The sequence below is a fragment of the Sinocyclocheilus grahami genome, unplaced genomic scaffold (assembly GCF_001515645.1).
Source record: "Sinocyclocheilus grahami isolate Dianchi unplaced genomic scaffold, SAMN03320097.WGS_v1.1 scaffold824.1, whole genome shotgun sequence".
NCBI lineage: Eukaryota > Metazoa > Chordata > Actinopteri > Cypriniformes > Cyprinidae > Sinocyclocheilus > Sinocyclocheilus grahami.
In genome coordinates, this window is record NW_015506003.1 from 443666 (window position 1) to 470762 (window position 27097).

Sequence of the window (27097 nt, forward strand, 5' to 3'; positions counted from 1 at the left end):
TCTTTTTCTCATCTGACCTTTTTGTTTCTCCTCCTTGCAATTATTTGAACTCCTGCAGGTCAAAAACAAGTGCTTTTGCTTGTCAAAGCTCACTAGTTTAGCCAAACTTTGAATGATTTTCCTTTCTGTGCATCAGTCAAAAAAAAAAAGAAAAAAAGAAAAAGTTGGATGAATAAAAAAAAAAAAAAACCTGCCAAAAATCTTTGCACAGAGCACTTTCACAGGCATGTGTTTTGGGCAAGTATCTAAACCTCTTACTTTTGTATTCCTAATTCACTGATGACAGATTTACTTACGCTCGACATTCCTACAGGATTTATGATGCAAAATATTTAACTGATGACCACCAGAGTTGAAAACACTCAAATGCCATGTCAAAACAAATTTCATTTTTAAATATAATAAAAGCAGTTTATATGTTCCAATATATAAATTAATTTTTCCATGAAAATCACAAAGAAAACATTTTAGCTCACTCATTACTGCACACAAGCACTAGCACATTGCACAAACATTGCATGTCATGTTATCAATTTTCATAACTTTTTATAATAAACAAATAAATGAATGCAAAAAGCATCAAAATTTGATAAAGCTAAAGTGCAGCGATTTAGTGCCACCTATTGGAATTCGTTTTTTTGTCTTAAGAGGCATGAACATGAAGTTTGATGAGGTAATAGTTAGACATTTATTAATGAAAGTGCTTGGTGCATCATCAGTTAACGACAGGCAATAAATATAATAAATTAATAAGATGGAAACTTCAATACAGAACCTGTTGGGTATGAAATAAAATATACACCAGTCCAGGCTTGAACTCAACTTGATCATAACAGATAAATAACATCTGTAACATTTATACAGTTAGATACATAGATTTATAAATTACAAAAGAAAAACATAAATTTCAAAACACTAACCTACATCTTTACAGTCTCAGCATCTTTTCACTGAAGAATTCACCATGCGTCACGAGTGTTTTTGGGACTTCCATGAGCTAGAGGTGCGTGTGAGCTGAAATGAAGTTCAGATCTGTTCTGATGTGCGCGGTCCTCCTCTCTGGATCTCAAGCATAATAGAGTGGACCACTTCAGATGCTGTACCCTGACCTCCCAAGTCAACAGTCTGCAACTGCAGGGATAGCAGATATAGAGACATGTGAAAACAAATGACTATACAAGCAGTATGAGTATAGAAGAAATGTGGAGATGTAAAACTGCAGATGTGTTAGAGTGGATAAGAGTTTAAGTGATCCAGCATCAAGCAGCTGGCCAGTAGTGTGGCAGTGGGGTTTGCAATATTCTTGTTAGCAATGCTTTTCCTAGTGTTCCTAGTGGCCTATGTAAAACAAAGAATATCTCATGTGTTCTCTAGTTCTCTAATGGCTGACATAACCAGTACATGCTCTATTCTTTCTTACAGTCTCAAAAACAGCGTAGTCCTTGCCGTCGTTGACTCCTGGTACCAGACCTGAACCTCAAACAAGTCCAGCACACACATTGCTCCCCACGTTTCCATAGATTAGGCATCACCATCACATTAAACTGCTGGGGCTTTGAGACCAGCTATACCAACAAAAATGTATATTAAAATATTGGTAACATTTCAAGCCTTTTTCATAATGCATTTTAAAGATATAATGTACATTGTAATGCATTATATCTTTTCATAAATAATATTAACCAACGTTAAAATGCATTATAATATTTGCATCTGAAACTTGTAGTTTGTCATGTGTTTTAATGCATCATACTTTCTAAAGGTGTAACAAAGAATAGATAATTATTATGTATTATAACTGTGGTTGCAGTTCTTCATGAGATCATGTAATACATTATAAGGTGCAATACAATAATGCATTAAAAACACTTTAATAATACATTATTAAAAGTAAGACTTCAAGTAAAGTGTAAAATATTCTCATATTATTATGTCTAATAGCATAATTATGTGTAGCTTTTTATATTTCTGTTTGTTAAAGCCTTTTCTAGGGACATAAAATGCAAATTACGCTATAATCTCTATGTAAATACTGTTCCTATACAAATAAATCCACATTCAACAAACAGATAAACACGTAAACCATTTATTATAACATTTAATAGAAACAAAATACACCACAGGTCAAATCTTTTAGGTCAATTCAATTTTTAAATATTTATACATGTGTTTTCTAGAATAATATATTTTACGTGTAACTTTTTCCTGCGATGGAAAGCTGAATTTTCAGCATTATTCATTTCAGCATTAGCAGTCATTACTCCAGTCCTCAGTGTCACATGATCAGAAATCATTCTAATATGCTGATGAAACATTTATTAGTATTATCATTGTAAAACAGTTGTGCTGTGTAATGTTTTTGTGGGAAGTGAAATGCATTTTTTCAGGATTCTCTGATGAGTAGAATGTTCAAGAGAACAGCATTTCTTTGAAATAGAAACCTTTCGTAATATTATAGTTTTTAACTGAACTGTCACATTTGATCACTTTAATGTACCTTTGCTGAATAAAAGTATTACCTTATAAAAAAATCGTAATGACCCCATATTTAGGACTGTAGTGTATCATCCACTTATGTAGTTCACCATTTCTATACCTGCATGGTGGTGTTGTCCACGATCATGTTATCAAATGTGATTTCAGGATATCCAGCCGCCACCTCTTTACAGCACCGCAGGAAAAGGCCATCGCCAAGCTTCATATGAAGCACAGAAAAAACAATCCTAAACTAATTTGAACTTAATATGCAGATATGCTAGTATGAAGCAATGTTTTTGTCTGGTGATTTGGCTGAAAGTAAAGCAGAGATTGACATTTTTAAGTAATAAGTGACTCTCACATGATATTAGCCTTATGTACTGCCGTGACCTTGCGGCTGCCTTTCTCTCTGGCCAAGTTAAAGGCATACTCAGAGATCCGCAATGAATTCACACATGTTATGATCTTCAGACTCTCCACCACCCCGGGAACATTCTGGAAGAGAGGAGATTTAAACTTGAGGAATGAGTGTAACTGGTGTCCTAAAACTATAAGAGACCAAAACACTTTGGGCCTCGTGCTCCATGCTGCTGTACTTTCCTTCTGTATTCTCCCTAATAATGAAGACATCAATGTCTTTGTGGCGGGTTGGGACTCCAGGAAGAGACTGACAGTGCATGACGCTAGCATACAGGTCTAAAGATGTACTGTAGGAGAGTTAAAACCATTAAAATATAAATTAAAGGTGGGGTAAGCGATTTTTCAAAAACGCTTTAGAAAACTGATTCGGGGGCAAATAGCAAAACAAACTTGTAGCCAATCAGCAGTAAGGGGTGTGTCTACTCATGATGGGGAGGAGAGAGTGTTCAGTGCACAGGACGGACATTATCCGAGCCGAGCGACAGAAAGATAGAGATGTTAGATAAAAAACAAAAGAGGAAAACCTCTGCGGAACAAAAGAAGGCTTAAGGCAATAAGGCAAGAAGTAGGACCCGTGTAAATATCGGATCAGCTTTCCAGCGCTGGAGAGAACTCAAGGAGCGGAAGGCCTGTGATCGGACGCCGAGGTTGCTTTGCTTCTTCTCAATAGGTGAGTAACACCGTGTCTGAGCCGTAACAACTAAAGTCCGTCTAGTAGACTGGACGCGACAAAGCGACTGTTGAAAATCAAGAACGCAGCAGCAGTTTTCTGTCGGGGATTTGTCGTGTCGTGCTGCGCCGCATCCAGTGTAGACCATAGATATGAATATATATCTATATGGTGTAGACAGCATCACTGATTATGAGTTCTATAGTATTTTGTCGCTCCGCACCGCTCGCGTCCGGTGTAGACATGGTGTAACATTGGTTTTGCTTTGTTTCACAGAACTAATCATTGCCTGGGCTGCGTACGTATGTGTGGGGTGAACTCCCCGAAATAGGGCGAGACCCTTTTGGGGCAGGGGCGTGTTTGTTTTGGTGATTTCAAATGTCAACATTGGCTACCAGAAATCGCTTACCCCACCTTTAACCCTCTGGATTTACACCAGATAATCAAGTAAAGAAAAAAAAAAACACATCGAAGATATCTTACCGAAGCAAATTGTTCCTGGATTTATGAGATGGAGGAAAGGTTGTGTTTAGTCTCTATGTTACCTGTGAAAGAATCTTGATTTATACTTTATACAGTAGGAATGACCCGCAATTAAAAGGAATATTTCACCCAAAAATTAAAATTTGCTGAAACTTTACTCACCAAATCTTTTCCAATGAAGAAACAAATTCATCTACATCTTGGATGACCTGAGGGTGAGTAAATATTCAGCAAATATTTACTATTCCTTTAAATATGATAATAAACTTATAACTATTTGTATGTTATGGCCGATAAGTTAAGTGGTGATATTAACACTCTATACCATTTTGTCTAAATACATTAAATTTAATACAGTGAATTTTGGCATAATATACATAATTTTAATTAATATTGATTTTGAGATTTGCTAAAGATTGAACAGTGTTATTAAATTATTAGTGTTTTTAAAGGTCAATTTTAAGTGACTTTGTTATATGATGACAAAGGTAATTTAAATGTAGAATTAGAGGAAATAAATAATGAAATATCCAATGTCAACCGATAACTGATATGGTACCAATATATTTATATAACTAATATGCAGCAAACATTTCTGTGGTTGGTGAACCATTTGTTCATGCTCACCCTTAAGTGCTACTTTGAGATTAATGCATCAAAATACAACACTAGTTTTATATATTCTAGCAAAACTCTGATCCAAATACCTGGAAGTGACCTTGTGAATATGTTTACTGTTGCTTTGTTCATTGTATGTTGAGGTATCGAAATATCAATCCCAGACATTACATATCTACGCACATAGTTTGCAAAACCAGTACTCACATTAGTCTGGTCTTGGTGGGTTGATGAATCAGAGGGGGTAAACTGCAGTGGTTAGTCAGAGAGAGTCAAATCCATTCTGCTTTGGTTATGCTTACACAACTCAGCTTTCAAGCAGAAGTGGAGGAACAGTGGAGATGCATTTAAGTGCTTAATAATTCATTAAGATTTCATATTAACTACAATGAAGATGTTAACCAAAGTATATTACAGGCCCTAAATTAAAGTAATGTCGGATGAATAGGGAGTGAGGTGACAGTAAAGGGCTGCAGGAAAAGATTAGTCATGCTGTAATTAGTTTTCATGTAAATAAATCATCAAATGTAGGGCAATAGGGTTAAACATTATGATAAAACAAGCCTTAAGGCCAAACTTACAGTATATTAAGATTTCTTCCTCTGACAACACACTGCAGGGCTTTTTAGCTGTCATTATTAGATAGCAGAGAAAATGAAAATTGCATAAGCAGTGTTCTCTTTAACTGGTGCTTCAGAAAATATCTAATTCTAAACATTTTCATAATTTGAAACATAGCCTGGCATGTTCAGGTAAAGTCTAAAATATCTCAATAAATGCACTGATGTGCACCTGTGAGTAGATATTGACCTTCACTGTCACACAGCGAGTCAGTAAGGGCACCTTTCCCCGACCTGACTTTACGAATATCTGTTTCTATATTCTGCACACGGCACACTAAATGCGCTTGACATTTGTTGACTGATATTTCAAGCGGAGGCTTACGTTGTTTGCGGTGCTGTTTGAGAAGAGGACGGGCGGTGCTCTGGCTGCTATGGGCATTTCGGATTTCCAGCATCAGCAAACAAACCGAAATAAATGCCGCCGTGCGCTCTGCTCGAACCCGCGGCGCTCTTCACAATCAGCCGACACAAAACTCAGGAATTAACTTTTATAACCAAACACTTTTACTTTGGCGCGCTCTAGTGTCGTTTATGTGTATCTTTTTTGTTGCGCAGCCAACCCGTTCAGAAATAAATATGGTCAATTATGGTCTGCCTTAGGCTAACATATTTATGTCATTTTCTTTATTTTTACACAGGAAAAAAAAAACAATGCTTTTGGTTCAGAAGTAAGATACTGGCCTATTTGAAAACATGTACCATTTATCTCTAATTCAGGGATTTAAAAAAAATTATGTTTTGATGGCAAGGTCTCCCAAATATGATGCTATTTGGCTACATATTTTAATAAATAAAGAGCCATTTGTACCATGTGAAAAAAAACATTATAAAGTTCAAATGTTATTGTACTGAAGCCAAAGAATGTTATTAAATATGACCTGGGAAATATTTATGATTGACTGTGTTACATGTTCTTTCTACATGCTATTAGGAAATGTGTTATATATTAAGTTACAGAGAAACATTTTTAGTTAAATTCTTATTTATTTTAAAGCAGTTTTACAGACAATGTGAGAAGAGGTGAACACAATATTTAAATCAATAAATATTCCCCCCCACAAATCTCTATGTAGACTTGGCTTTGATTTCTTACTGACAACCAGGAGTGTGCAAAACACAAAATAATCACTGAACAGTCTCTAGTAGAACGAAAAATGAAACAGTAAAATAATAATAATAAAATGTTTGGTAAATGTATTGAAAATGTTGTGGTACAGATAACTAATATCTGACAGCCCTTAAATAGGCATTTACATTTGTAACATTTTTCATTATTTTTCCTTCTCTTAACTGCACAGCCCCTGGTATCCGCTTGCGGTCCACCAGCCCTAAATAGTTTATTTCAACACTAACTGAGAACTTCAGAGACAGTGATTTTAATCTAGCTTTTCCAACTCAATACATTATCCCTATCAACTTTTGAATGAACCGTTCCTTTAGGATATAGGTCGCTCCCTTTGCTGTACTGGTAGTTGTAGTCTTTTACTCTATAATCCAGATACCCATTCAGACGGAAAAAACTACATCCCCCAGTCACCGGGTTAATAGCTCCTCCCACTTTCCTCAGCTCGCCTGCCCTCCCACTTTCTGTCGGTCCGCGGGGAAGTCGCAAGATGGCCGACGTCGCGTGAAAGTATGTTCCTCTCCTCAACATGAAGTCGTGAGTGAGACAGAGAGCGAGGGAGTTTACGTCGGGCTTTTGTTTTTGTTTTATTTTAGTTGTTTTACTTTATTTTCCCCTTAATTATTCATCTCATTCCGAATCGCGGCAGCACCCGATTTGTCTCGACTAGTTGACGCGTCAATCACGCCGGGATCTTCGCTAACTGGCTAACTGCGCGAGCTAGTTTGTTAGCCACAAACTGTAGCTCTTTATAACTGTTAACCAGTACAGGACATAGTGTGTTCACTAGCAGCTAAAGTTAGTTTGAATTACCTAACGGTCATGTTGGATAGCAACGGCGTAGTTGTTGTTTAGTTTGCAGCTAGATGGGATACAAATAGGATTATATTGTGATGATACCAACATTGTCGACATCGTAACTGTAGCGTGCGCGCCGTTATCCTCCATCGTGTGTGCACCGTGCAACACTGTAATTGATCAACACAGAGAGACTGTAGCGGGATTATAATATTGACACAGTAAGGAATGGACACAGATTGCATTTACACGACCAAACGTACAAAATAGCCGCGCTTATCTGGAATTTTACAGGGGGTCGGTTGACATTTGCATTTGTGGGATAATTTTACCAGACATTTCAGCTCTTTAGTTATCCAAATATAACCGGTCAGATCTAGTTCTGAGCACACAGCCTAGAAATCAACTTCTTAACACGGTTCATCCATCTCGCGCGCTCAGACACAATATGGGAGTGCAAGGGTTTCAGGAGTATTTGGAGAAACGCTGCCCTGGGGCGGCAGTCCCAGTAGATCTTCTCAAGCTCGCCCGAACGGCAGGCCGTCAGCCCCCACACCACCACCATCACCACCACTACCATCCCCATCATCCCAGCTCGCTGCCTCCGCCTCCCCCGCCAGCGCGCATTCTGGTTGACGCAGACTCTGGCCTTCAGCGGCTCTACGGGGGCTACCAGACCGACTGGGTTTGTGGAGGCGAGTGGAATGCAATGCTCGGCTATCTGGCGGCGCTCTCCCAGGCCTGTCTGTACCAAGGCGGACTGGAGCTGGTGGTGGTCTTTAACGGCACGCTTGGCAAGGATCGCTGGCCGGAGTGGGCGCGGCGGGCGCAGGGGCAGCGACAGACCGCACAGCTCATCGTCAACCACGTCGGAAGCAAGGCCACGCCCCCTCCGCGGGCCTGGTTCCTGCCCCCGGCCTGCCTGAGCCACTGTGTCCGCCTCGCCATGTTCCGATTTCGCGTGCGGGTGAGTGGCCTGATGCCCTCTTCGAGAGGAATTGTGGATTGCGATGTCCTTTTAGCAACTTACCTCCGTTTCTACATTTAAATGTGGAGACATTCTGCCAATTTGTGCTGCAAATGCATTGTCAGTTTCAGTTATTTGTTTCATTGAAAAAATGTTGGGAAAGCAAGTAAAATAATCTTCAAAATCATCCATTTTCATTAAACCGTGATTTTAAAGGTGCACTCCTCCCTCGTCAAAGTTTTACACAATGCAATAATTCATATTTAGATTTTTTTTTTTTATTATGTACAGATGAGACTCCAGTCAAAACAGAATCTTAATAAAAGATGTTTTATTTTGCATGGAGTGGGTCTCCTCATGAAGGCTGCCACGTTATGATCACATGACTAGCCGAATGCTCCTTGATTTATCTTAGTAACCCTCTGACACTTTTGCTTAAGGAATAAGTTAATCATGGCTGACAGTCAACAGTGGATTTCTAGCTAATATGTGTTATGAAGTTGTCACAATTTTGGAATTTGTAACTTTGATACAGTACCTTGTAAAATACTGATATTCAACACAATTTTTTGACACTACAGGGAAAATTGCTGCAACACTTTCCACAACATTCAAAGTATTTTCTTGTTAACTGAAATAGGCCTGTCACAAGAATCAATATATCGACTTAACGGGCAATATATGTACATGACCGCAATAATTTTTGGTGACGCAATATATCAGCCATTATATTTACTTAAAAATTAATTAGAAGATTAATGTCACCATGTTTTCTGCATTCCACTTACGCCTGTGTCTTTTGCAGCTTCTCGTACATAACGTGGTGTAATCAAATTTACAGGTGCTAGTTCAAATTTAAAAAATGCTTCTACAAAAATAGTTTCATCTGCAGATATGGCCTTGTTTAGGGATCTGTGCCTTTGTGCATACGGACATCTGACTGTTAAGTAGTGATTATGTTTTTCAGCAATAGTGTGCACCCTTAATTTACAGAGAAAAGAAGGTCAGGGACAAATCTGTAGATGGAAAAATCTCCATACAAGTTCTTTTGTTCATTTTTCTACTTGTTACTTAGCACTTTTTGTTAGAAAATGTTTATTTACTATTTATTCAGGTTTTTTAAGGTATCTAATATTTTGATACTTAATTTCCATGATCTAAATATTCTTAAAAATTAAAAGTTTGTTGTCATTTGGAAGTGTGTAGGCCTTCTTGCATTATTATGCTGTTACATTATGATTAGTGATCAACCGATATAGATTTTTTTTATAACCGATACCAATTATTTGCATGTTAATGTGACCAATAACTGATATGCAGAACCGATATTTATTTACTGTTATAAAGTAAATAAATGACTGTGTGAAGTAAGAACATACTTCACTTTGGTTTTTACTTTTTTCAGTCATCTTTTTTTTTTAAGTGTATTTTTAATTTCATGTTAAATTTAAACTTCATATTACAACAATAAAAAACATTTTATTTATAAAAAGCATCAATAGCAACAACACTAATATTAACAATAAGCAAAATAAATGTAGAATTTCTTATGTTTTCAAATGGAGAAAATAAATAAAGGACAGGAGTCATATCAACTTAATTTTAAACTACAGTTTTAGTAGGTTTATAAGCTGTTTAATAGCTACAGAGTCAAGAATAATTCACTGGATAATGTTAATTCACTGAATAATATTCTCTGGAATATTGGAATATAACAAACAAAACATTGTATTTTATTGCATTTCTCAACTGGAATGTTATATCAGAATTAATAATGTTTTTGTCCTTCTATATTATGAAATGCCTGCTGACAGCACGGTTTATCTATGCAGTTACACAGAACTATACTCAAACTGCGATCGCTCGTGGAGATAATAAATAATAAATTAAATCTATGAAAACTCTGTTACCTGGAAGCGAATTTGTGTTCATTGCATTTCTGAATTACGTTTAAATTCAAATTGCATTAACATGTTGACAAGTTTGTAAGTAACTTTTTCAATAATGCACATAAAGAGAGAAATCAATATCACAAATTTTCTCGACAAAGACAGGAATTTTCCTGAAAGTATTATATAATATAATTTTTTTATAGATTTAGTTTTGTTCAAGCCACTGTCTGTCATCTAGACTAGTGATTGACCGATGTTGATTTTTTTTATAACCGATACTGAAACCAAATTATTTGCATGTTTATGTGCCCGATAACCAATATGCAGAACCGATATTTATTTACTGTTATAAAGTAAGAACATACTTCACTTTGGTTTTTCCTCTTTTCTGTCATCTTTTTTTTAAAGTGTTGAAAATTAGCAGTCTTTCATGTTAAATTTAATCTTCATATTACAACAATAAAAAAAAAATGTATTTATAAAAAGCATCAACAGCAACAACACTAATATTAACAATAAGCAAAATAAATGTAGAATTTCTTATGTTTTCAAATGGAGAAAATAAATAAAGGACAGGAGTCATATCAACTTAATTTTAAACTACAGTTTTAGTAGGTTTATAAGCTGTTTAATAGCTACAGAGTCAAGAATAATTCACTGGATAATGTTAATTCACTGAATAATATTCTCTGGAATATTGGAATATAACAAACAAAACATTGTATTTTATTGCATTTCTCAACTGGAATGTTATATCAGAATTAATAATGTTTTTGTCCTTCTATATTATGAAATGCCTGCTGACAGCACGGTTTATCTATGCAGTTACACAGAACTATACTCAAACTGCGATCGCTCGTGGAGATAATAAATAATAAATTTCCATAGAGTTGTATTTATTTAGATGTTTATTAGTGAAATAATGGCTATTTAGTAAATTTTTTATACAATTTAGGGTGTTTTAAGTGAATCTTGTTAAAAGTTACATGCGGTGGCCGTGCTGGAGCATTTCCTGAGCATCAACCACATCAATCCGCTGCGTGAACAGCAATATGAAAGCGGCTTCACAAGACTAATGATGAGCAAATATACAACAGAGAGAGAATTAAATTCAGCGCTTTTATTTCCAACATGCGCTCGTTCATGGCTGTATTATTTAACTCATGCAAAGTTACGTCTTTATTGGGAGAGGATCTTGACGGATTATCTACGTGACTTCGACTTCACGAGACTAACGATGAGCATAGACAACAGAGAGAGAATTCAATTCAGGGATTTTATTTCCAACATGCGCTCATTCATGGCTGCATTTTATTTAATTTAGGCAAAGTTAAGTTTTTATTGGGACAGAATTTGACGGATTATTTTACATGACTCTGTGAGTTGGTCTCTATTTCTTAGAGCCAAGCTGCATAAACTACATGTCAGCATTTATGTAATGCATCTAATTTGTGCATAAATGGCTGTTATGTTAAATAAAGTTTACTAACTACAGCAAATCAAGTACCCGCACGCCTTTGTTGTTGTCTCGTCTCCCCTCAGACACGCTGCAATGGCGATCCTGCGTGCAATTCTCAAAACTCCCACAAGATGGCGGCGTTTATCGGTGAATCCGATATTACAAAACCGATATCCGATTATGGTAAAATGCTAAAATATCGGTAAATCGATATATCGGTCGATCTCTAATTATGATTATTCAGTGGCATAAAATGGTCTATAAAATGACAACAATATTGCTTATCGCAATTATTTCTGGGGCAATATCAGGGCTCTACAGTGCGACCATTTCAGTCACATTTGCGACTGAAAACTACTGCGTGCGACTATGAAATAATATTTAGGAGCACCTGTGCGACTGACCCGATCAGCATATTTGTGTTTGCGCTGAGGGAGCTTCAAAGGTTCTAACGTACTTACGTGTTTCTGCAGCGGTTGAGTAATGATATATCACAGACATATCCTCTCATTATAACAAACAAAGTGTTGATGGGGTGTAAATAAGATATTCATTGTGCAGTGTAGGGAGCTTCGTGAATTATAATGGCGTTTTGTGAGATCGCGATGAACTAAGATGAGTGACAGGTTTTAATGATTATTAAGGGAGTTTGTAAATGTGAAATTGATTTAATACAACAGTTCATTAAACAAGAAGTTAATATTAAGTGACTTATATTGTCTGACAGCAACACAATTGCCTTATTTTGCTCTATTTCGTCAACGAAAATAGTTTCAAACAAAGTAACAGCTGAGCCCTGCACATCTCCATTCAAACACAGCGGTGATTCGTTTATGAATGAACTGCGTTTTTAAACGAATCTAGTGAGTCAATGATTCAATTACCCATTCATAAAGATGGTCACGTACTTCGATCCTGAATGAATCAGCCGTTCGAACAAATCAATTAAATGAATGATTCAGTGATAAAATCAGTGACTTGCCGACACCTGCTGGCAGTTTTAGTTTAATTTTTAAAATATCTTTTATGTTATTTAAATCATTTAATATTTCTATATTCAAAATGTTATATTTAAAACATTAACCTCAACATGAATTTATGAATTTAATTGCACTCATGTGACCTCTGAGCCTCATTAAACATCTGAAAATACACTTACAAGCCACTTGTGTGTTCTTCTGTGCCATCTCTGTAGCACAAATTTATTTCTTAAATACTGATTTAATTTTATTGGTAACTTATTCTTATTCTACTTCTTTTTCTACTTGTTTTTATTCTGTTGTTTTAATTAGAAATGTTAAAAAGCTTATAAATATATATATATATTTTTAATTTGACATAAAAGATGACATACTTTTAATAAAGTTAGAAAAATGCCATTACAAAGGTAAAAACAAAATTCCCTGTAAATCACTTCGAGTCAAATATCACCTCGTAATGGGAAGGGAAATTTTTTTATCAGAATTTTTGATTACTGATTTGAAGGTGCGCCTAAATTTTTTAAATTAGGAGCACAAGTGCTCCTAAAAAGAAAAGTAAGCATAGAGCTCAGAATATATCGCACAACAAAAAGTTGTTATCGTGACAGGCCTAAACTGAAACTCTGCTGTCCAAGATACCTCAGTCCTGTAGAGTAAGATTACATAATAATAACATAAGACAAACATATTATCGGCCAAATTTTCTTATCAGGCCGATACCGATAACAGAAAAAATTAGCATTTATCGGCCGATACCGATATGGTGGCCGATATATCGTGCATCCCTACATATTACTATTACTAATACACTGGAACTGTAAAGTAAAAACAAAAGAACATTTCTTGAACAGTATATGAATTAAAGTATCTGTGGCCACAGGTTTACAAAGGCTTCTCATTAGAAATTAGTTTGAAATGCTGGGATTATCTGTCCACAAAATTGTTGAAAATTATGCAGATGTACGTTTAACTCAGAGCACAGAGATGGAGTTTGCTGCGTTTACTTTGAACCAAGCCACTCGCATGTAAAAACAGTGTTGCATTTCACTTTGAAACATGCAACAAACTATATATTTATTTAATTAAAATACACACTGCTGTTTGAGTCAATTTGATGTCAGAGCTGGTACCAGTGTATAATTGCTGCAGAAAATGAGTATTTCAACTGTTTCAAATATTCAGAATTGATATGTATAAAACATTTTTTATATTTTGACATCACTGATGTGTTAGTATAAATCCAAGATGACTGTCACATCAGCCAGTGCAATATAAAAAGTAACTAAGTGCACCTGGATGGTCAAAGTGCTGTTTGATCATAAATTCAGAGCAATAGGAGCTTGTATATCAGTAGATCACAAGAATACATGGTCTCCTTCCACCCTGCTTGTGTTGTAGGTGGTGCAGACCCTGGAGGACCACCATCAGGAGGTGCTATCCCTGTACAGAGACTATGGTTTTCAGGGTCTGATTGCACAGGACTCAGAGTTTGCGCTATGCAACGTTCCGACATATTTCAGCTCCCACGCTCTCAAGCTCTCCTGGAATGGCAAGAATCTGACCACTCACCAGTACCTGCTATCAGAGGCGGCTCGCCAGCTCGGCCTCAAGACCCAGCACCTGCCCATCTTTGCTGCTCTTCTTGGTAAGCGACACTGCAGATTTCTGGTCCAGGATGTGTATATTGTTTGGTTCTAAATGTGGGTCTTTAAAAAACAGGTAACCACATTCTGCCAGATGAAGACTTGGCTGCCTTTCATTGGAGTCTACTAGGCCCAGAACACCCTCTTGCCTCCCTAAAGGTGCTTATACAATATGTCATTTCATACATTTTCATTCTTCTGTATTTGTAATTTATGACATAGACTTAAGCATCCTTGAGCATCAGTTTTATCAATATAACCCATTCTTTTAACTTTATTCTTTGTTTTTCCTTTCTCTGTTCAGGTAAGGGCTCATCAGTTAGTGCTCCCTCCATGTGAGGTTGTTATTAAGGCTGTATCTGAGTATGTGGCATCCATCAAAGATCTTGGGAATTTAGATTCGGTGGCCAAGGATGTTTTCAAGCAGTCACAGGTGAAGCATTGGCTGTGTTAATATATGCATTTCATGTGCTTCTTTTTTGCATGTTTAGTGTTATTACCTTAAAAGCTCATAACATGGGGACTGTGCCATTTTTCTAACCTCCAGTCACGAACCGAAGATAAATTTGAGAGGTTTAAGAAGGCAGTGGAATATTTTTCAGCAGCCAGTAAACCAAGACCTCTCTCCATGGGACCTTCTCCTTACCTCTGTAGGTATAATGTAGTGTTTGAAGTCCATTCACAGTACATACACTACCATTTCAAATGTTTTCAGTAATGATGATATTAAGAAATGTTTAATGATCACCAGATCAGCATATAAGAATGACTTCTGAAGGATCATGTGACACTGAAGACTGGAGTAATGGCTGTTGGAAATTCAGCTTTGCCATCACAGGAATAAATTACAGTTTAAAATATAGTTAAATAGAAAACAGTTTTAAATCGTAACAATATTTTACAATATTACTGTTTTTACTGTATTTTTGATTAAATGCAGCTTTGGCAAGTGTAAGAGACTCCATTAAAAATGTAAAGTAAAAAAAAACAAACCTTTGAATGGTAGTGTACGTTTATTTTTCACAGTTTAGTTTTCAGAAGCCATAAAACAGACTTTGACATCAATCAGATTATACTCCCACAATATTAATTCGGGTTCCTGACTCTTCTTTCAGTTCCAGGCTTTGGGCCTAGTCAGTTTAGCGGACCTCCAGGCCATTTGGGGGCAATGCAGCCTGTACAAGCTCAGGTAATTTTTTTTTACTCCTTTTCAGTGTAGTGCTGCAAATCATGTTTGTTTTCCAGAAACTGATTTCAGCCGATCTCTTTTTTTGCTGTTCTCCACAGTTTGGTCCACCCCAGGTGTCAGGTATTAAGGTGCCTTATCCAGGGGGGCTCTACGGACCCAGCCCTGCCACTGGTCCGGCCCTTTTATGCCAGAACCCAACTCAGCCTCTGCAGGACTGTAATGATTCATTAGTTGGGAAAATGGGCTTTGCTGATTGGTCTGCTCCATATGATTCCTCTCAAAGTGGCAGCCGACAGCCCAATCATCACACTGCTGCTCCTACAGGCCCCTCCCCCTCATCATCATCGTCTTCAGATGGGGAGGAGCAAAATGACACCAGCACTAAGTGAGTCCATATTGTACAGAATCTGTTCATTATGTTGTATACCTGCAAGCAATCTGCTATTCGGAGTAGAATGAATATTCATTTTCTGTCATAGTCATTTGGCTGACAAGTCTACAAGATGGGAAGATCCCAGTGGACGGGGTGGCAGTGGCTCTGGGGACGGGCACCATGGTAACGGAAGTGGGCCGTCCATTCCATCATTGCTGTCCATGCCAACGCGGAGTCACATGGACATCACAACTCCACCCCTTCCACAGGTCAGTGCCGAGGTGCTGAGAGTGGCAGAACACAGACACAGAAGAGGACTCATGTATCCACAGATCTACCACATCCTGACCAAGGTACCACAGTCACACAGCATGTGCTCACAAATTCTGGGAGGGTTTCATCCCTAATATTTCTTGCTGCCGAATCTTCAATAGCACAGCCAAATAAATTACTTTTTACTCAAGTCCCGGAGTTTTCACTTTACGAAATGAACTCTAAATTAACATGTGGCTCAGTTTTTCTTTTCAGTCTTTTTATGCATTTAAGATCTAGGGCTGGGACAATAAATCGATGCATCGGGATTCGTGGATTGATTCTGAGATTTTCTGAATGCATCGTGATTCTCTCTGGAATCGATTCTGAGCTTAGTTTTTAACAGCAGATGGCGCTCTAGGCTAGTTTTTAACCGCACACTCAAATGCTCACGAAGAAGAGTGCTTGTGCATTCGGCTGAGTAATGTAAGTGCTTAAATTTACTTGCACATCGGCTTTTATGATGCGAGATTAATTTAAACAGCCCACTGTAAACATCCTTGTAATTCGCTTCAACCTTTTCGAACTTTATGAATGATTATTTTAGGTTCAAGTGGTGTGTGTGTGTGTAAGGAACTGGAAGCAAGCAGAATACAGCTGTTTCTGAAGCACGCAGTGCCATCTGCTGTTAAATCTAAGCTCAGAATCGATTCAAGAGAGAATCACGATGCCTTCGGAAAATCTCAAAATCGATGCAGAATCATTTCTCAATTTGCGATGCATTGATTTATTGTGCCAGCCCTTTTAAGATCAGTATTATTACTTATGTTTATGTGATGTGTATTTCAAAATGAATTATAAACTTCAATGTTTAAATGGTAGTTTAATAATAGTATACCAAAATTTGTTTACATTTATGGTGACAAATGCCCTGTCAGAGCTCTAACACTCGTCTCTTTCACTTTCTCTGTTTTCCCTTCCCTTTCTCTTTATTTTCTGTCACCTCCCAGGGGGAGATGAAGATGCCAGTGTGTATAGAGGACGAGTGCAACCCCGACCTGCCTCCTGCTTCTCTACTTTTCCGTTCTGCCCGCCAGTATGCCTACGGGGTGCTGTTCAGCTTGGCTGAGACCCAGCGGAGGCTGGAGAGACTGGCCATGCGCAAGCGTTGTCCAGTTGACGGTGAGCATAGACCTCGGTTCGATTAGATTGTACAATAGCATGCATGTTTCAAGTGTTGTCACAATAGCTAAAAATCAATAGCTAATACCAATGCCAGGCAACTTTTGAGATTCTCAATTCTAATTTCAGTACCACAGCAAAAATGAATGCACCATTCAACGTTAATATTTAGGTAAAAAAAAAAGATATATATATTTTTTAAATATTAAATAGTTACATTAAAGGGGTCATATGATGCGATTTCAATTTTTCTTTTCTCTTTGAAATGTTATAAGCTCTTGGTGCATAAAGAAGATCTGTAAAGTTGCAAGAGATAATCTTTATAAAAGTTAAGAGTCAACCACACCTACCTAAAATGTCTCGTTCTAACACGCCCCCACATGTCTACATCAAGATGTGGGAAAATTTGCATAACGCCACCCAAATGTTCACGTAACGAAGAAGGCGTAACTTTTATTCTCGCTGTAGTATTGTTGCTGACGCCACCACCATTTCGTGAAGTTGTGTGTTTCGTTGTGAAAGCGAAACTACTTTGTTTGGCCTTCCAAAAGAGGACGATATCCGCTTCGCCATGCCTGGAGCTGATCCGTGCTGGTCGCTGAGGAAATACATCAACTTCGCGCTGTGGATCACCGGATCGGCTTTCACCGTGGACGAAGCGGAGTCCAGCCCGGGGTCGTCACATGTGGTTGCCGCAAGCCCACCCATCGCCGCTCACTCAAGCCGGCCTCCGCTCACTCAAACATGGTTTTATGTTTACGCGGCGCGATGCAATGCAACGCGTAAAAAGACAGTGTAAGTCATTATAATCTGTAATTATGTCTCCACTGGATGCAACAAATGCCTCGTTTATAATGGGTTTTAATGTTTTTGTCTCGTTGCTCCGGCCGGGACAAGGTATCACATTATGGTAAGGGAAGGGGCGTAACATTTCCGTCACAAGCTTGAGGTATCCGGCCAATCACAACGCACTAGATAGCTGGCCAATCAGAGCACACCTCGCTTTTCAGACCGATGAGCTTTGTAAAAATCGACGCGTTTCAGAAAGGCGGGGCATAGAGGAGAAATAATAATGTACAGTATGTGGAAAATAATGTGTTTTTGAACCTTAAACTGCATAAACACATTTCATTACACCACATACACAAAATAATGTTCTTTTTAGCAACATCATATGACCCCTTTAAGACAATGGGCCATTACTTGTTAAATAAGTAAATTTGCTTGTTTTTCATGGTTATAATATAATAATAACAAAAAGGTATAAGTAAATATTAATAAACACAAATTGGCAGATAAAAAGTTGTAGGTATTTCTTCTCTAAACATCTCTAAATAATGAAAATATTGTCACATGTATGTCCGGAGAATTAGCTTGTGTTTTGTGTTGCTTTTAATAATACAGATATTTTGCCTAGCTGTATCTCCTCTGGCTGTGAGGAAGAAGGCATCAAAGTAAGATGAAAATGAATCCAAATGTGTCTCATTTCTGTACAACTCCACAGTGCCTCCGGTGATTGTGAAGGAGTGGTGTGCCAGTAAAGCTAAATCTGCCCTGACCCCAGAGCTCGTCCCAGCCCTGTGTTTCCGCGAGTGGACGTGTCCCAACCTGAGGCGGTTGTGGCTGGGCAGAGCGTCTGAGGACCGTAGCCGTCGTACACGAGCCTTCCTAGCCTGCATGCGCTCTGACTGCCCTGCCCTGCTCAACCCGACCTGTGTGCCATCTCACCTGCTGCTCATGTGCTGTGTGCTCAGGTACCTTGACGAGATGACATCACTGTAGACTTGTCTCTCATTGGGCATTGACATTTGAGTGGTTCTTACTGAAAGATTGGTTAAGTAGTTCAGCACTGAATCAGTAGCTTATGGAGTCTAGAACGGTATTGTGTGTTTACAGGTATATGATGCAGTGGCCAGGGGGTCGCATTCTTCAGCGCCATGAGCTTGATGCCTTTTTGGCTCAAGCTGTGTCCAACCAGCTCTATGAGCCTGACCAACTTCAGGAACTCAAGGTAAGGCATTTCTCATTAACTCTAAAGCAAACAATAGACTTTAAAATGACTTACAATACATATATAATAGCAATGAGGCAATAATAATTGGTTCAAATAAAATATCAAAAGCAAGTAATCATATGGTTTTACTGAACAAACCAAGTAAAATACATAATGTAATAAAACAATATAATCATAACTTATGTACATTATGTATTATCAAATGCCTGCAGAAGGCGACAACGGCCTGACAATGTTTTAACACTTCACAGCGTGATCCTTGTTTAACTAAACATTTCATTCAAATGTCCACTTAATTTTTAATATTTGCCCACTTCTTTTTGCTAGAAATGCTACAGCCACTGTAACGTCTTGAACAAGAACATGTGGACATCAAAACATGTAAACTCAAAGCAAGGGTTTAACTTTTATTTTGAAGTCGCGATGCACAATTAGCATATTTAGAGAGATAGTGATGTATTCTCCTGTGTTGGTATGGGTGTATAAATTATTTACCTTATAAATCTGATAGAATGGGGCACATTGTTCCCAGATGAACGTTATAAGCAACTTCACTCACAGCATATGCAAAGATGGAGTTTGAGATGATCCGCACATGTAAATGATAACTGTTTGTGTGGAGCAGCATTTACTGTGAACAGAGCACGTAACCTACATACATATAAAAGAGCGCATGTTAAACCCGCAGCGCATATATTTATTTAACTGAATCGCAACCTTTGTGAATTCACAATAGCACTATGCTTTATTATATGTTATAAGCAACGCAAACTCAGAGCAGATGCGGAGATGATTTTGTGTGGAGCAGCATTTACTGTGAAGCCTCTCTGTGACACAGAAAACACTGGATCATCAGTTGTTTACATGTAATGTAACAAAGAACATACTAAGCTAAATCACTATTTTGGTTTGACATTGCTTTATTGCAAATTGATTTTTTTAAACTTTTTATTCTATAAATGTGAAAAGATTCACAAATAATTTCATATTATTGACCAAATACTTACAATGGCATTTACTTCCGATAACAATTTAAAATATATACATTTAAAAGTATCAGCTATTCCTGACATGTTTCTCATTAAAGATTAACTTTTTACTGAGTTAAACTGCTAAAAGCAGATGGCTAGAGTTGTGGTTTGAGACTGAAGCACATTTGCATGTGTTTGCATGTTCTTATATAACTGTACAGACCCAGATTACAGTAAAAAAGCAGTGGGAGGCAGGATTGAATTGAACACTGCACACAACATACCCCATGCACTCTTTATCTTTGTATCTTCCACGTTTTGACAGGTTTTTACTCAGCTCAACTTCAATAGCTGTATGTCACAGAAGGCAAAAGGTTCAAGGCAAAACATTTCTTTAAAATAGATGCTGTCTTTCAACTGTCAGGTTGTCCGTAATCTGCTTTGAAAGAGCTCTGTGAAATCTGAAATGACACACTACTGTGACATTTACCAGGCTCATGCCAAACACGCCGCTGGATCATATTTCTTCTCTTTGACTCTGATACCAGGTGGAGAAGGTGGATAACCGTGGGGTGCAGCTGGCCTCTCTGTTCATGAGTGGAGTGGACACTGCCTTGTTTGTGAATGATGTATGTGGACAGCCCTTGCCATGGGACCACTGCTGCCCTTGGGGCTTTTTCGATGGGAAGTTGTTCCAGAGCAAGCTGGCTAAAGCCACCAGAGACAGAGCCTCCTTACTTGATATGTGCGAAGGCCAGGTAACAAACGTATAGGTGCAGGCACATTTGTTTAGTATTGTCAGTATTTAAGGGTTTTTTGTAATTGTCACTTTTTCCTACAGGAGGAGCTGGTTTCGAGGGTGGAGAAAATGCGCCAGGCCATTCTGGAGGGCATCAACCTGTCCCGGCCGCCTCCCCCACCTCCACCACTGCCACCCCCTGCATTCCTCCCCCCTGCCATGGTGCCCCCTTTCTACCCCATGCATCCTCTGTACCCTCCTCGCCCATTAGGCTCCATGCCACCTCCTCCTCATCATCATCACCACCACCAACACCGGCCCAGGGCCTTCCCAGGTTAGACCTTCCTCTCATTTAGCACATTCATTTTCTTTACTGCCTTTTGGGTGTCACTTAGTCATTTTCTGTAACTCTTTTAGGAATCCAGTCTATACCTCCCCAGGGTGGCAAGCTGGAAATAGCTGGCATGGTTGTTGGTCAGTGGGCTGGGAACAAACCAGTCCGTGGCAGAGTCAATATGCAGGTGGTGTCAGTAGGAGGGAAAGGGTGAGTCCATTCTGTGTCATAAAATAGTGGCCATATAGCTGATTATTTATGGTGGCAGGGTGTCCACGGGTCCTTAAAAAGTCTTCAAATGTCTTAAATAACGTTTTCCTAATAAAAGGCCTTAAAAAGTCTTAAAATATCTTCAGTCTGATGGACCTAATGACTGTTTACAATCACTGGACAGACAGAAGATTTTTTTTTCTTCCCCCACGGTAGTTACTGCGTCATCAGACAGAATTGCAGTAGCAGAATACAGGTCGAACTACCTTCTTTGTTTATATATGTTCTCAATAATAATAATAATATAGGTCCAAGCTACAACCGATCAGCCTTCTAGCTTAGTTATTAAGTTACTTACATTTTAGACAATATATACTGTTTTGTTCTATTTCACCAACGAAAATTCAATCGTTCCAATCAAAGATCACAGCAGAAGTATTGCACATTCTCCAAACAGTCAGCGGTGTTTTGTTTCTGAATGATTCAGCATTTTGAACGAATCGGTTGAAATTAATGAACTCAATGACTCACTCATTAAAGGAACACTCCACTATTTTTGAAAATAGGCTCATTTTCCAACTCCCCTAGAGTTAAACAGTTGAGTTTTACCGTTTTCGAATCCATTCAGCCGATCTCCGGGTCTGGCAGTAGCACTTTTAGCTTAGCTTAACATAGATCATTGAATCTGATTAGACCGTTAGCATCTCGCTCAAAAATGACCAAAGAGTTTCTATATTTTTCATATTTAAAACTTTACTCTTCTGTAGTTAAATTGTGTACTAAGTATATTTTCTATGAATTGTCTGCTAATATGAAAAGTTCAATGTATATTGTAGTAATATAATTTATGACTGATGATATTTTGTTTTATTTTTACATTAAACACATTAAATATTATATATATATATATATATATATATGTATATGTAATATAATGTGTATTTCCATCACCGGTTTAGGTCTTAAATTTCATATAAGGTATTAAAAAGGTCTTAAAAAGTCTTAAATTTAACTTGTTCTTATCTGTAGAAACCCTGTGGTGGTATTTATGGACTGCTTGTGAGGGCTCCTCTCTCTCTGCTGCACTTGATCTTTATTAACTCTCAATTGCACAACCTACTGGTGAGGACTAGTAGCAGCAGGTGTAGATTTGAATGCAGTGTACACCAATTGCATTTGTATTTCCACTAACATCTCAGTGCTATATGGGCTGATATTATCCCATAGCAAACTGTGGGAGTACCAAACTTATATATCTAATAATTGTTGATCACACATAATTACAATACATTATAATATCATATACTCCATTATAGGGATTCAGCGATTAACCGGTTTCACGATTAATCGCGCTTTAAAACGTCACGGTTAATTAATCGTAAAGGTTCCGCTAAACCGAGTGTTTCTGTTACACGGAACGAAACTGTTGCAGCTTGCGCAAAACGAAAACAGTTACACTAGCGGTGCACCAGCTTAAAATGCTGTGCTTATCAGAGGCACGGAGGCTACTACATGCATTAGATGAACTGACAGAGGGACCAAACAGCGAAGCTTTATTTCCACCAGAGAAATGCCTGTTGATAGTGTGGGACCATTTTGGGTACACCAAGAATGACCAGGGTGTCGTGTACTATGATTATTCCTCAGACAATAATCGTACCAACAAAATTTATAATCGTTGCATCCCTACTCTATTAGCTATAGTAAACATTTTAGTATATTAAACCATAAATATTTAGTAATGAATTCCAGAAACTTTAAATGCCCTTAGTTTAAAGGTGTTTCGTATTAATATTGCTTTGTCCTGTCATGTAATACTTTCTCAAGATTTATTTTTTTGCTTTATTTTTCCACATTTTTCATACACTTCGCTGCACTGGAACATGCAGTGGCTCATGTATTGAGACCATTCTTAGATGTTCAAATTCCAATTTAATTTTAACCACTGAATTTGTGGAGGTTAATTCATAAAGAAAAGCTTAATGGCCTAAATTATACCGGTCGAAAACATTGTATTACCTGATAAAGATGGTACATATTTATTTATATTGAATAAATATGAATACAAATGTGCAGTGTTTTCATTTTAAAATATTCACTGCTTAAATATACAAACATGTTAAATTGGAGCCCCAAAATATCCAATGATTTAATGTCATTAAACATTTTCATAAATATATAATTCTCTCCGCTATTGCGTACATTTTACAGTGCTTATCTGTTAATATAGAGGATGTTGTTGTTTTATATTTGTTTTTAAGCATGATAAAATCAGCCAAAATATTGTTGTATCCCTAACGCACATATGTATCTGTTCTTTTTTTATTGTTTCCCAGAAGGGGTAAAGAATTGACCGTGAAAGGAAGGGGAGGGAAGAAAGTGACCACCAACAGAACACAGGTCGGTCCAACTCTGGCACTAAACGCTCAACATTCATATTAATGTTGGTGAGCAAGGAGATTTATTTTTTTTTCCCTTTTCCCAATGTATCTCGTAGACTCTGTCCTCTTCACCACCCTCCTCCAGCCCCCCAAAGCTCACTGAGGAAGCTAAAGCGGTGGGGCGGCCCACGGAGGGAATGGGGACTGTGTCACAGCAGCTGAACGGCAGCTCTTCAGGAAGCGCCACTGGTCAAGCTCTTGACCTGCCACCACTGGCCCAGCCAATCCAGTGTGCCTTAGCCAGCAGAGACAACCAGTCAGGAGATGGTGTGGAGGTAGAGGCCCGTTGTTGCCTTGACGACTGCCCACCAGATGGTGCACTACAGAAAGAGGAGTAATTACATCCCATAATGTAATAAGAATGAGAGAGTGAAAGGGAATGATCTAAGGTCGACTGCCTTTTCCTTGCAAAATTGAATATTTAGGGCACAGTAGCCACTTTGTGTTGTCATGGTATAATTTATGATGCTGCACATGCTGGAAACGACAGATGGACAGTGTCAGGAATGCAGTCTATGTGTCACCTTAAGAGCCGGGTCTGGTTTAAAACTGAGCGAGTTTAAATCACAACCCTTGATTGCACGTTGCCCTGAATCTTCGGATTCTGGACCTCATCCTTTCCACTGGCCCATCAGTGTTGTAGCATCATGAAAAGCTCGCAAGTCTTTTTATTTCGACACTGTTTTCTTTTCAGACCTTACTACATTAATGGTGACCTTATATGTGTGAATTGCCTAAAATGGCTACAAAAAGCCCCTTATTGCCCAAAGTATGTTTGAAAATTGACCTACACAAAATGATTGCATGTCAAGTAGCACAGCAGCAACTGCTCTAAAGTTTCCACCACACAGCAAAGAATCACTTTATTTGTACTACACATGGCTGTATCTGCAGTGTACCAAGGATTCAAAGTCAACACTGCCCTGAATACAGTAGAAGAGTGGAAACTGACTGAGAATGCGGGTTGTATTTGTATGTCACAGTGTGCATTCACACAAATGGTAGTCCCTTGTTTTTTTTTTTTTTTAAATATTATCTTATCAAAGAGTGATTTGCATGTGGAGAAGTTGCTATTGTCTTTAGCACAGGGGCCATGGGCGGCCCGAGAAGTCCAGGTTCAGAGAGGCATGTTTGAGTAACGTTGAGCAAATGGAATGGAAAGATTTGTACAGGTTACACTCAGCATCGCATAGCTAGCTCTACTTTGTTGCCTTCGCTCACATGTAGACAATCTTCTTTTAGGCCCATATCCCCTTGAGGATTCACAGCAGTACTTAAGCTGCTAAGTAGTTCTAAATTAGATAAAGCACCTTATGCCCAAAATTATACATATGCAAGTTCAACCCCTCGAATGAGGAAGAAATACCCTTAAAAATTGATTGTATTGCAACGTAAAGCACTTAAAATGTTATTTATGATAGTACTGTGCTATATAAAGACAGTAAATTGATTAACGTCCTTTTATTGAGCAGCAGACCGTCATTCCTTTTGACAGTTTAACTGTCCAAATACACTTTTACCTTGCGTGTCGTTTACCAGTATGACGTACAAATCAACACCAACCCATTTGAATGTGAGAACGGAGTGAGTCGTAACCTGCACTTTGTTTTAAAACCGAAAACACACTGGGTTGTCCTCGAACCAGGATAAAGGAAAATCGAGACCTCTGGCAGAGTTAGGGAGGAAGCAGTGTGTTCGGAGAGAACTGTGATACTGTTTGACATCCCAGCCGTTTGTATATACACCCAAATGTACATGATCCTGTTACACAATGACATGATTTAGGGGAGTGATTTTATCAGTGGTCGAGAATGCGCACAGTCCCTCAGACAAACCTGCCATTTGACATCTCTCTGCTTCCCAACATTTTGGTTTTGGGTTTTAGCAGACGCAACCCCCACAACTAACCCCCCGTTGTTCACGTCTCCTCTGTGCCTTGTGCATGTGTACCATGTGGATGCTTTTTTGTACATGTGCATTCTCCCACCATCGCTAAAATCATAGTAGTTTTGTTACGCGTGAAAATAATTAATTTAACAAATCTTAGAATTACCTTTTATTGTGACAAAATCATTTAAAAAAAGTCATTTAAAAAAAAAAAAAAAATGGAGTCTGTGCTTGTCCAGACTGTTTTGTGATCAGTCCGACTCGACTTTTTGTGAGTTTCCTATGAACTCATGCACTTCTATGTTCAAAACATTACTTCTATTGAGGCGAATAGGCTTTAAAGTGAAAACTAACGAAACACCCTGATAATTAAAGCTGTACTTGCCATTAGATTAACCATTTTGCATCAGATGGTTAGGAGATTAATTTTACTTACATGTTAATGTTTTAAATGCATTTTAAAAACATAATACATGTTTTGTACCAATGATTTGTTGGACGTAGTGAATGAGAATTTAATTTTAAGAATTAAAGTACACTTGAGAGAGGCTATTGCATTTAATCATAGTTTGAGATCTGTACAATTGACAATGTCAAGATTACATCACAGCTTTCTATTGAAGTTATAAGATGCACCTTATTTTGTTAAGAAGTTAATATTATATTTAGTGCCACTAAAAATATATCGAAAGCTCTTTAAATCAGATTATGGAAGACATCCATTATAGTTACATGTCTATGTATATTCTGCAAATTCTCACTCTTGAGGAACCCAGACAGATCAACCTGTCAGAAATATCATGATGACCTGAAGCATGCATTGTTAATGCAGTTTGCTATAAAATAAGTAAACAAAAAAAAAAATGACAGTGATATATCAGTGTCAGAATATAACAATACTGGACATACCGGACAGACTTTAAACCAAGAATCTTGACTGTAGCGTGACCGGTACTATTCGTGAACTAACACGCGACACCGTCATGCACACTAGAACATTTTAAATCTCAACCTTAGGTTGTCACGTTTTACTATGTGTTAAGTACAGTAGTGCTAGTTTTCAAGAGAGGATTTCCAGCATGTTAGTGAATATGAACATGCATACGCACCCATTAATGGAATTTCGGCTTCCTCAGAATAACTGTAGATCCTTTTAAAACGTTCAGTCCTGTTAAATCCGTGATTAACAGCCATTTCAGTTAGTTGGGTTTTTTCTCAGTGTGTTTGTCATAAAGTATCAGTAACTCCTTCACATTTAGTTTTAAGTGTAATCTAAGAAAGGAACAGCATAAACCGAAATATACACACCAAATAAAGATATAATCTTTCTCTCTCTCTCTCTCTCTCTCTC

General features: G+C 37.9%; 1 protein-coding gene and 1 pseudogene across 1 annotated transcript; one reads left to right on the top strand and one right to left on the bottom strand.

Annotated features, from left to right (window-relative positions):
* Nucleotides 1–1227: 1227 nt before the first annotated feature.
* On the bottom strand, nt 1228–5687 carry LOC107562453 (isocitrate dehydrogenase [NAD] subunit gamma, mitochondrial-like; annotated as a pseudogene).
* Nucleotides 5688–6891: 1204 nt separating this feature from the next.
* Nucleotides 6892–26598, top strand: LOC107562475 (constitutive coactivator of PPAR-gamma-like protein 2). The gene is made up of 16 exons (XM_016247114.1): nt 6892–8180; nt 13910–14156; nt 14231–14313; nt 14459–14587; nt 14702–14804; nt 15270–15343; nt 15442–15728; nt 15823–16069; nt 16979–17150; nt 18655–18904; nt 19047–19161; nt 20684–20893; nt 20977–21208; nt 21292–21418; nt 23755–23818; nt 23916–26598. The coding sequence occupies exons 1-16, from the start codon at nt 7662–7664 to the stop codon at nt 24195–24197; spliced, it is 3141 nt and encodes a 1046-aa protein (XP_016102600.1). The 5' UTR covers nt 6892–7661; the 3' UTR covers nt 24198–26598.
* Nucleotides 26599–27097: the final 499 nt, after the last annotated feature.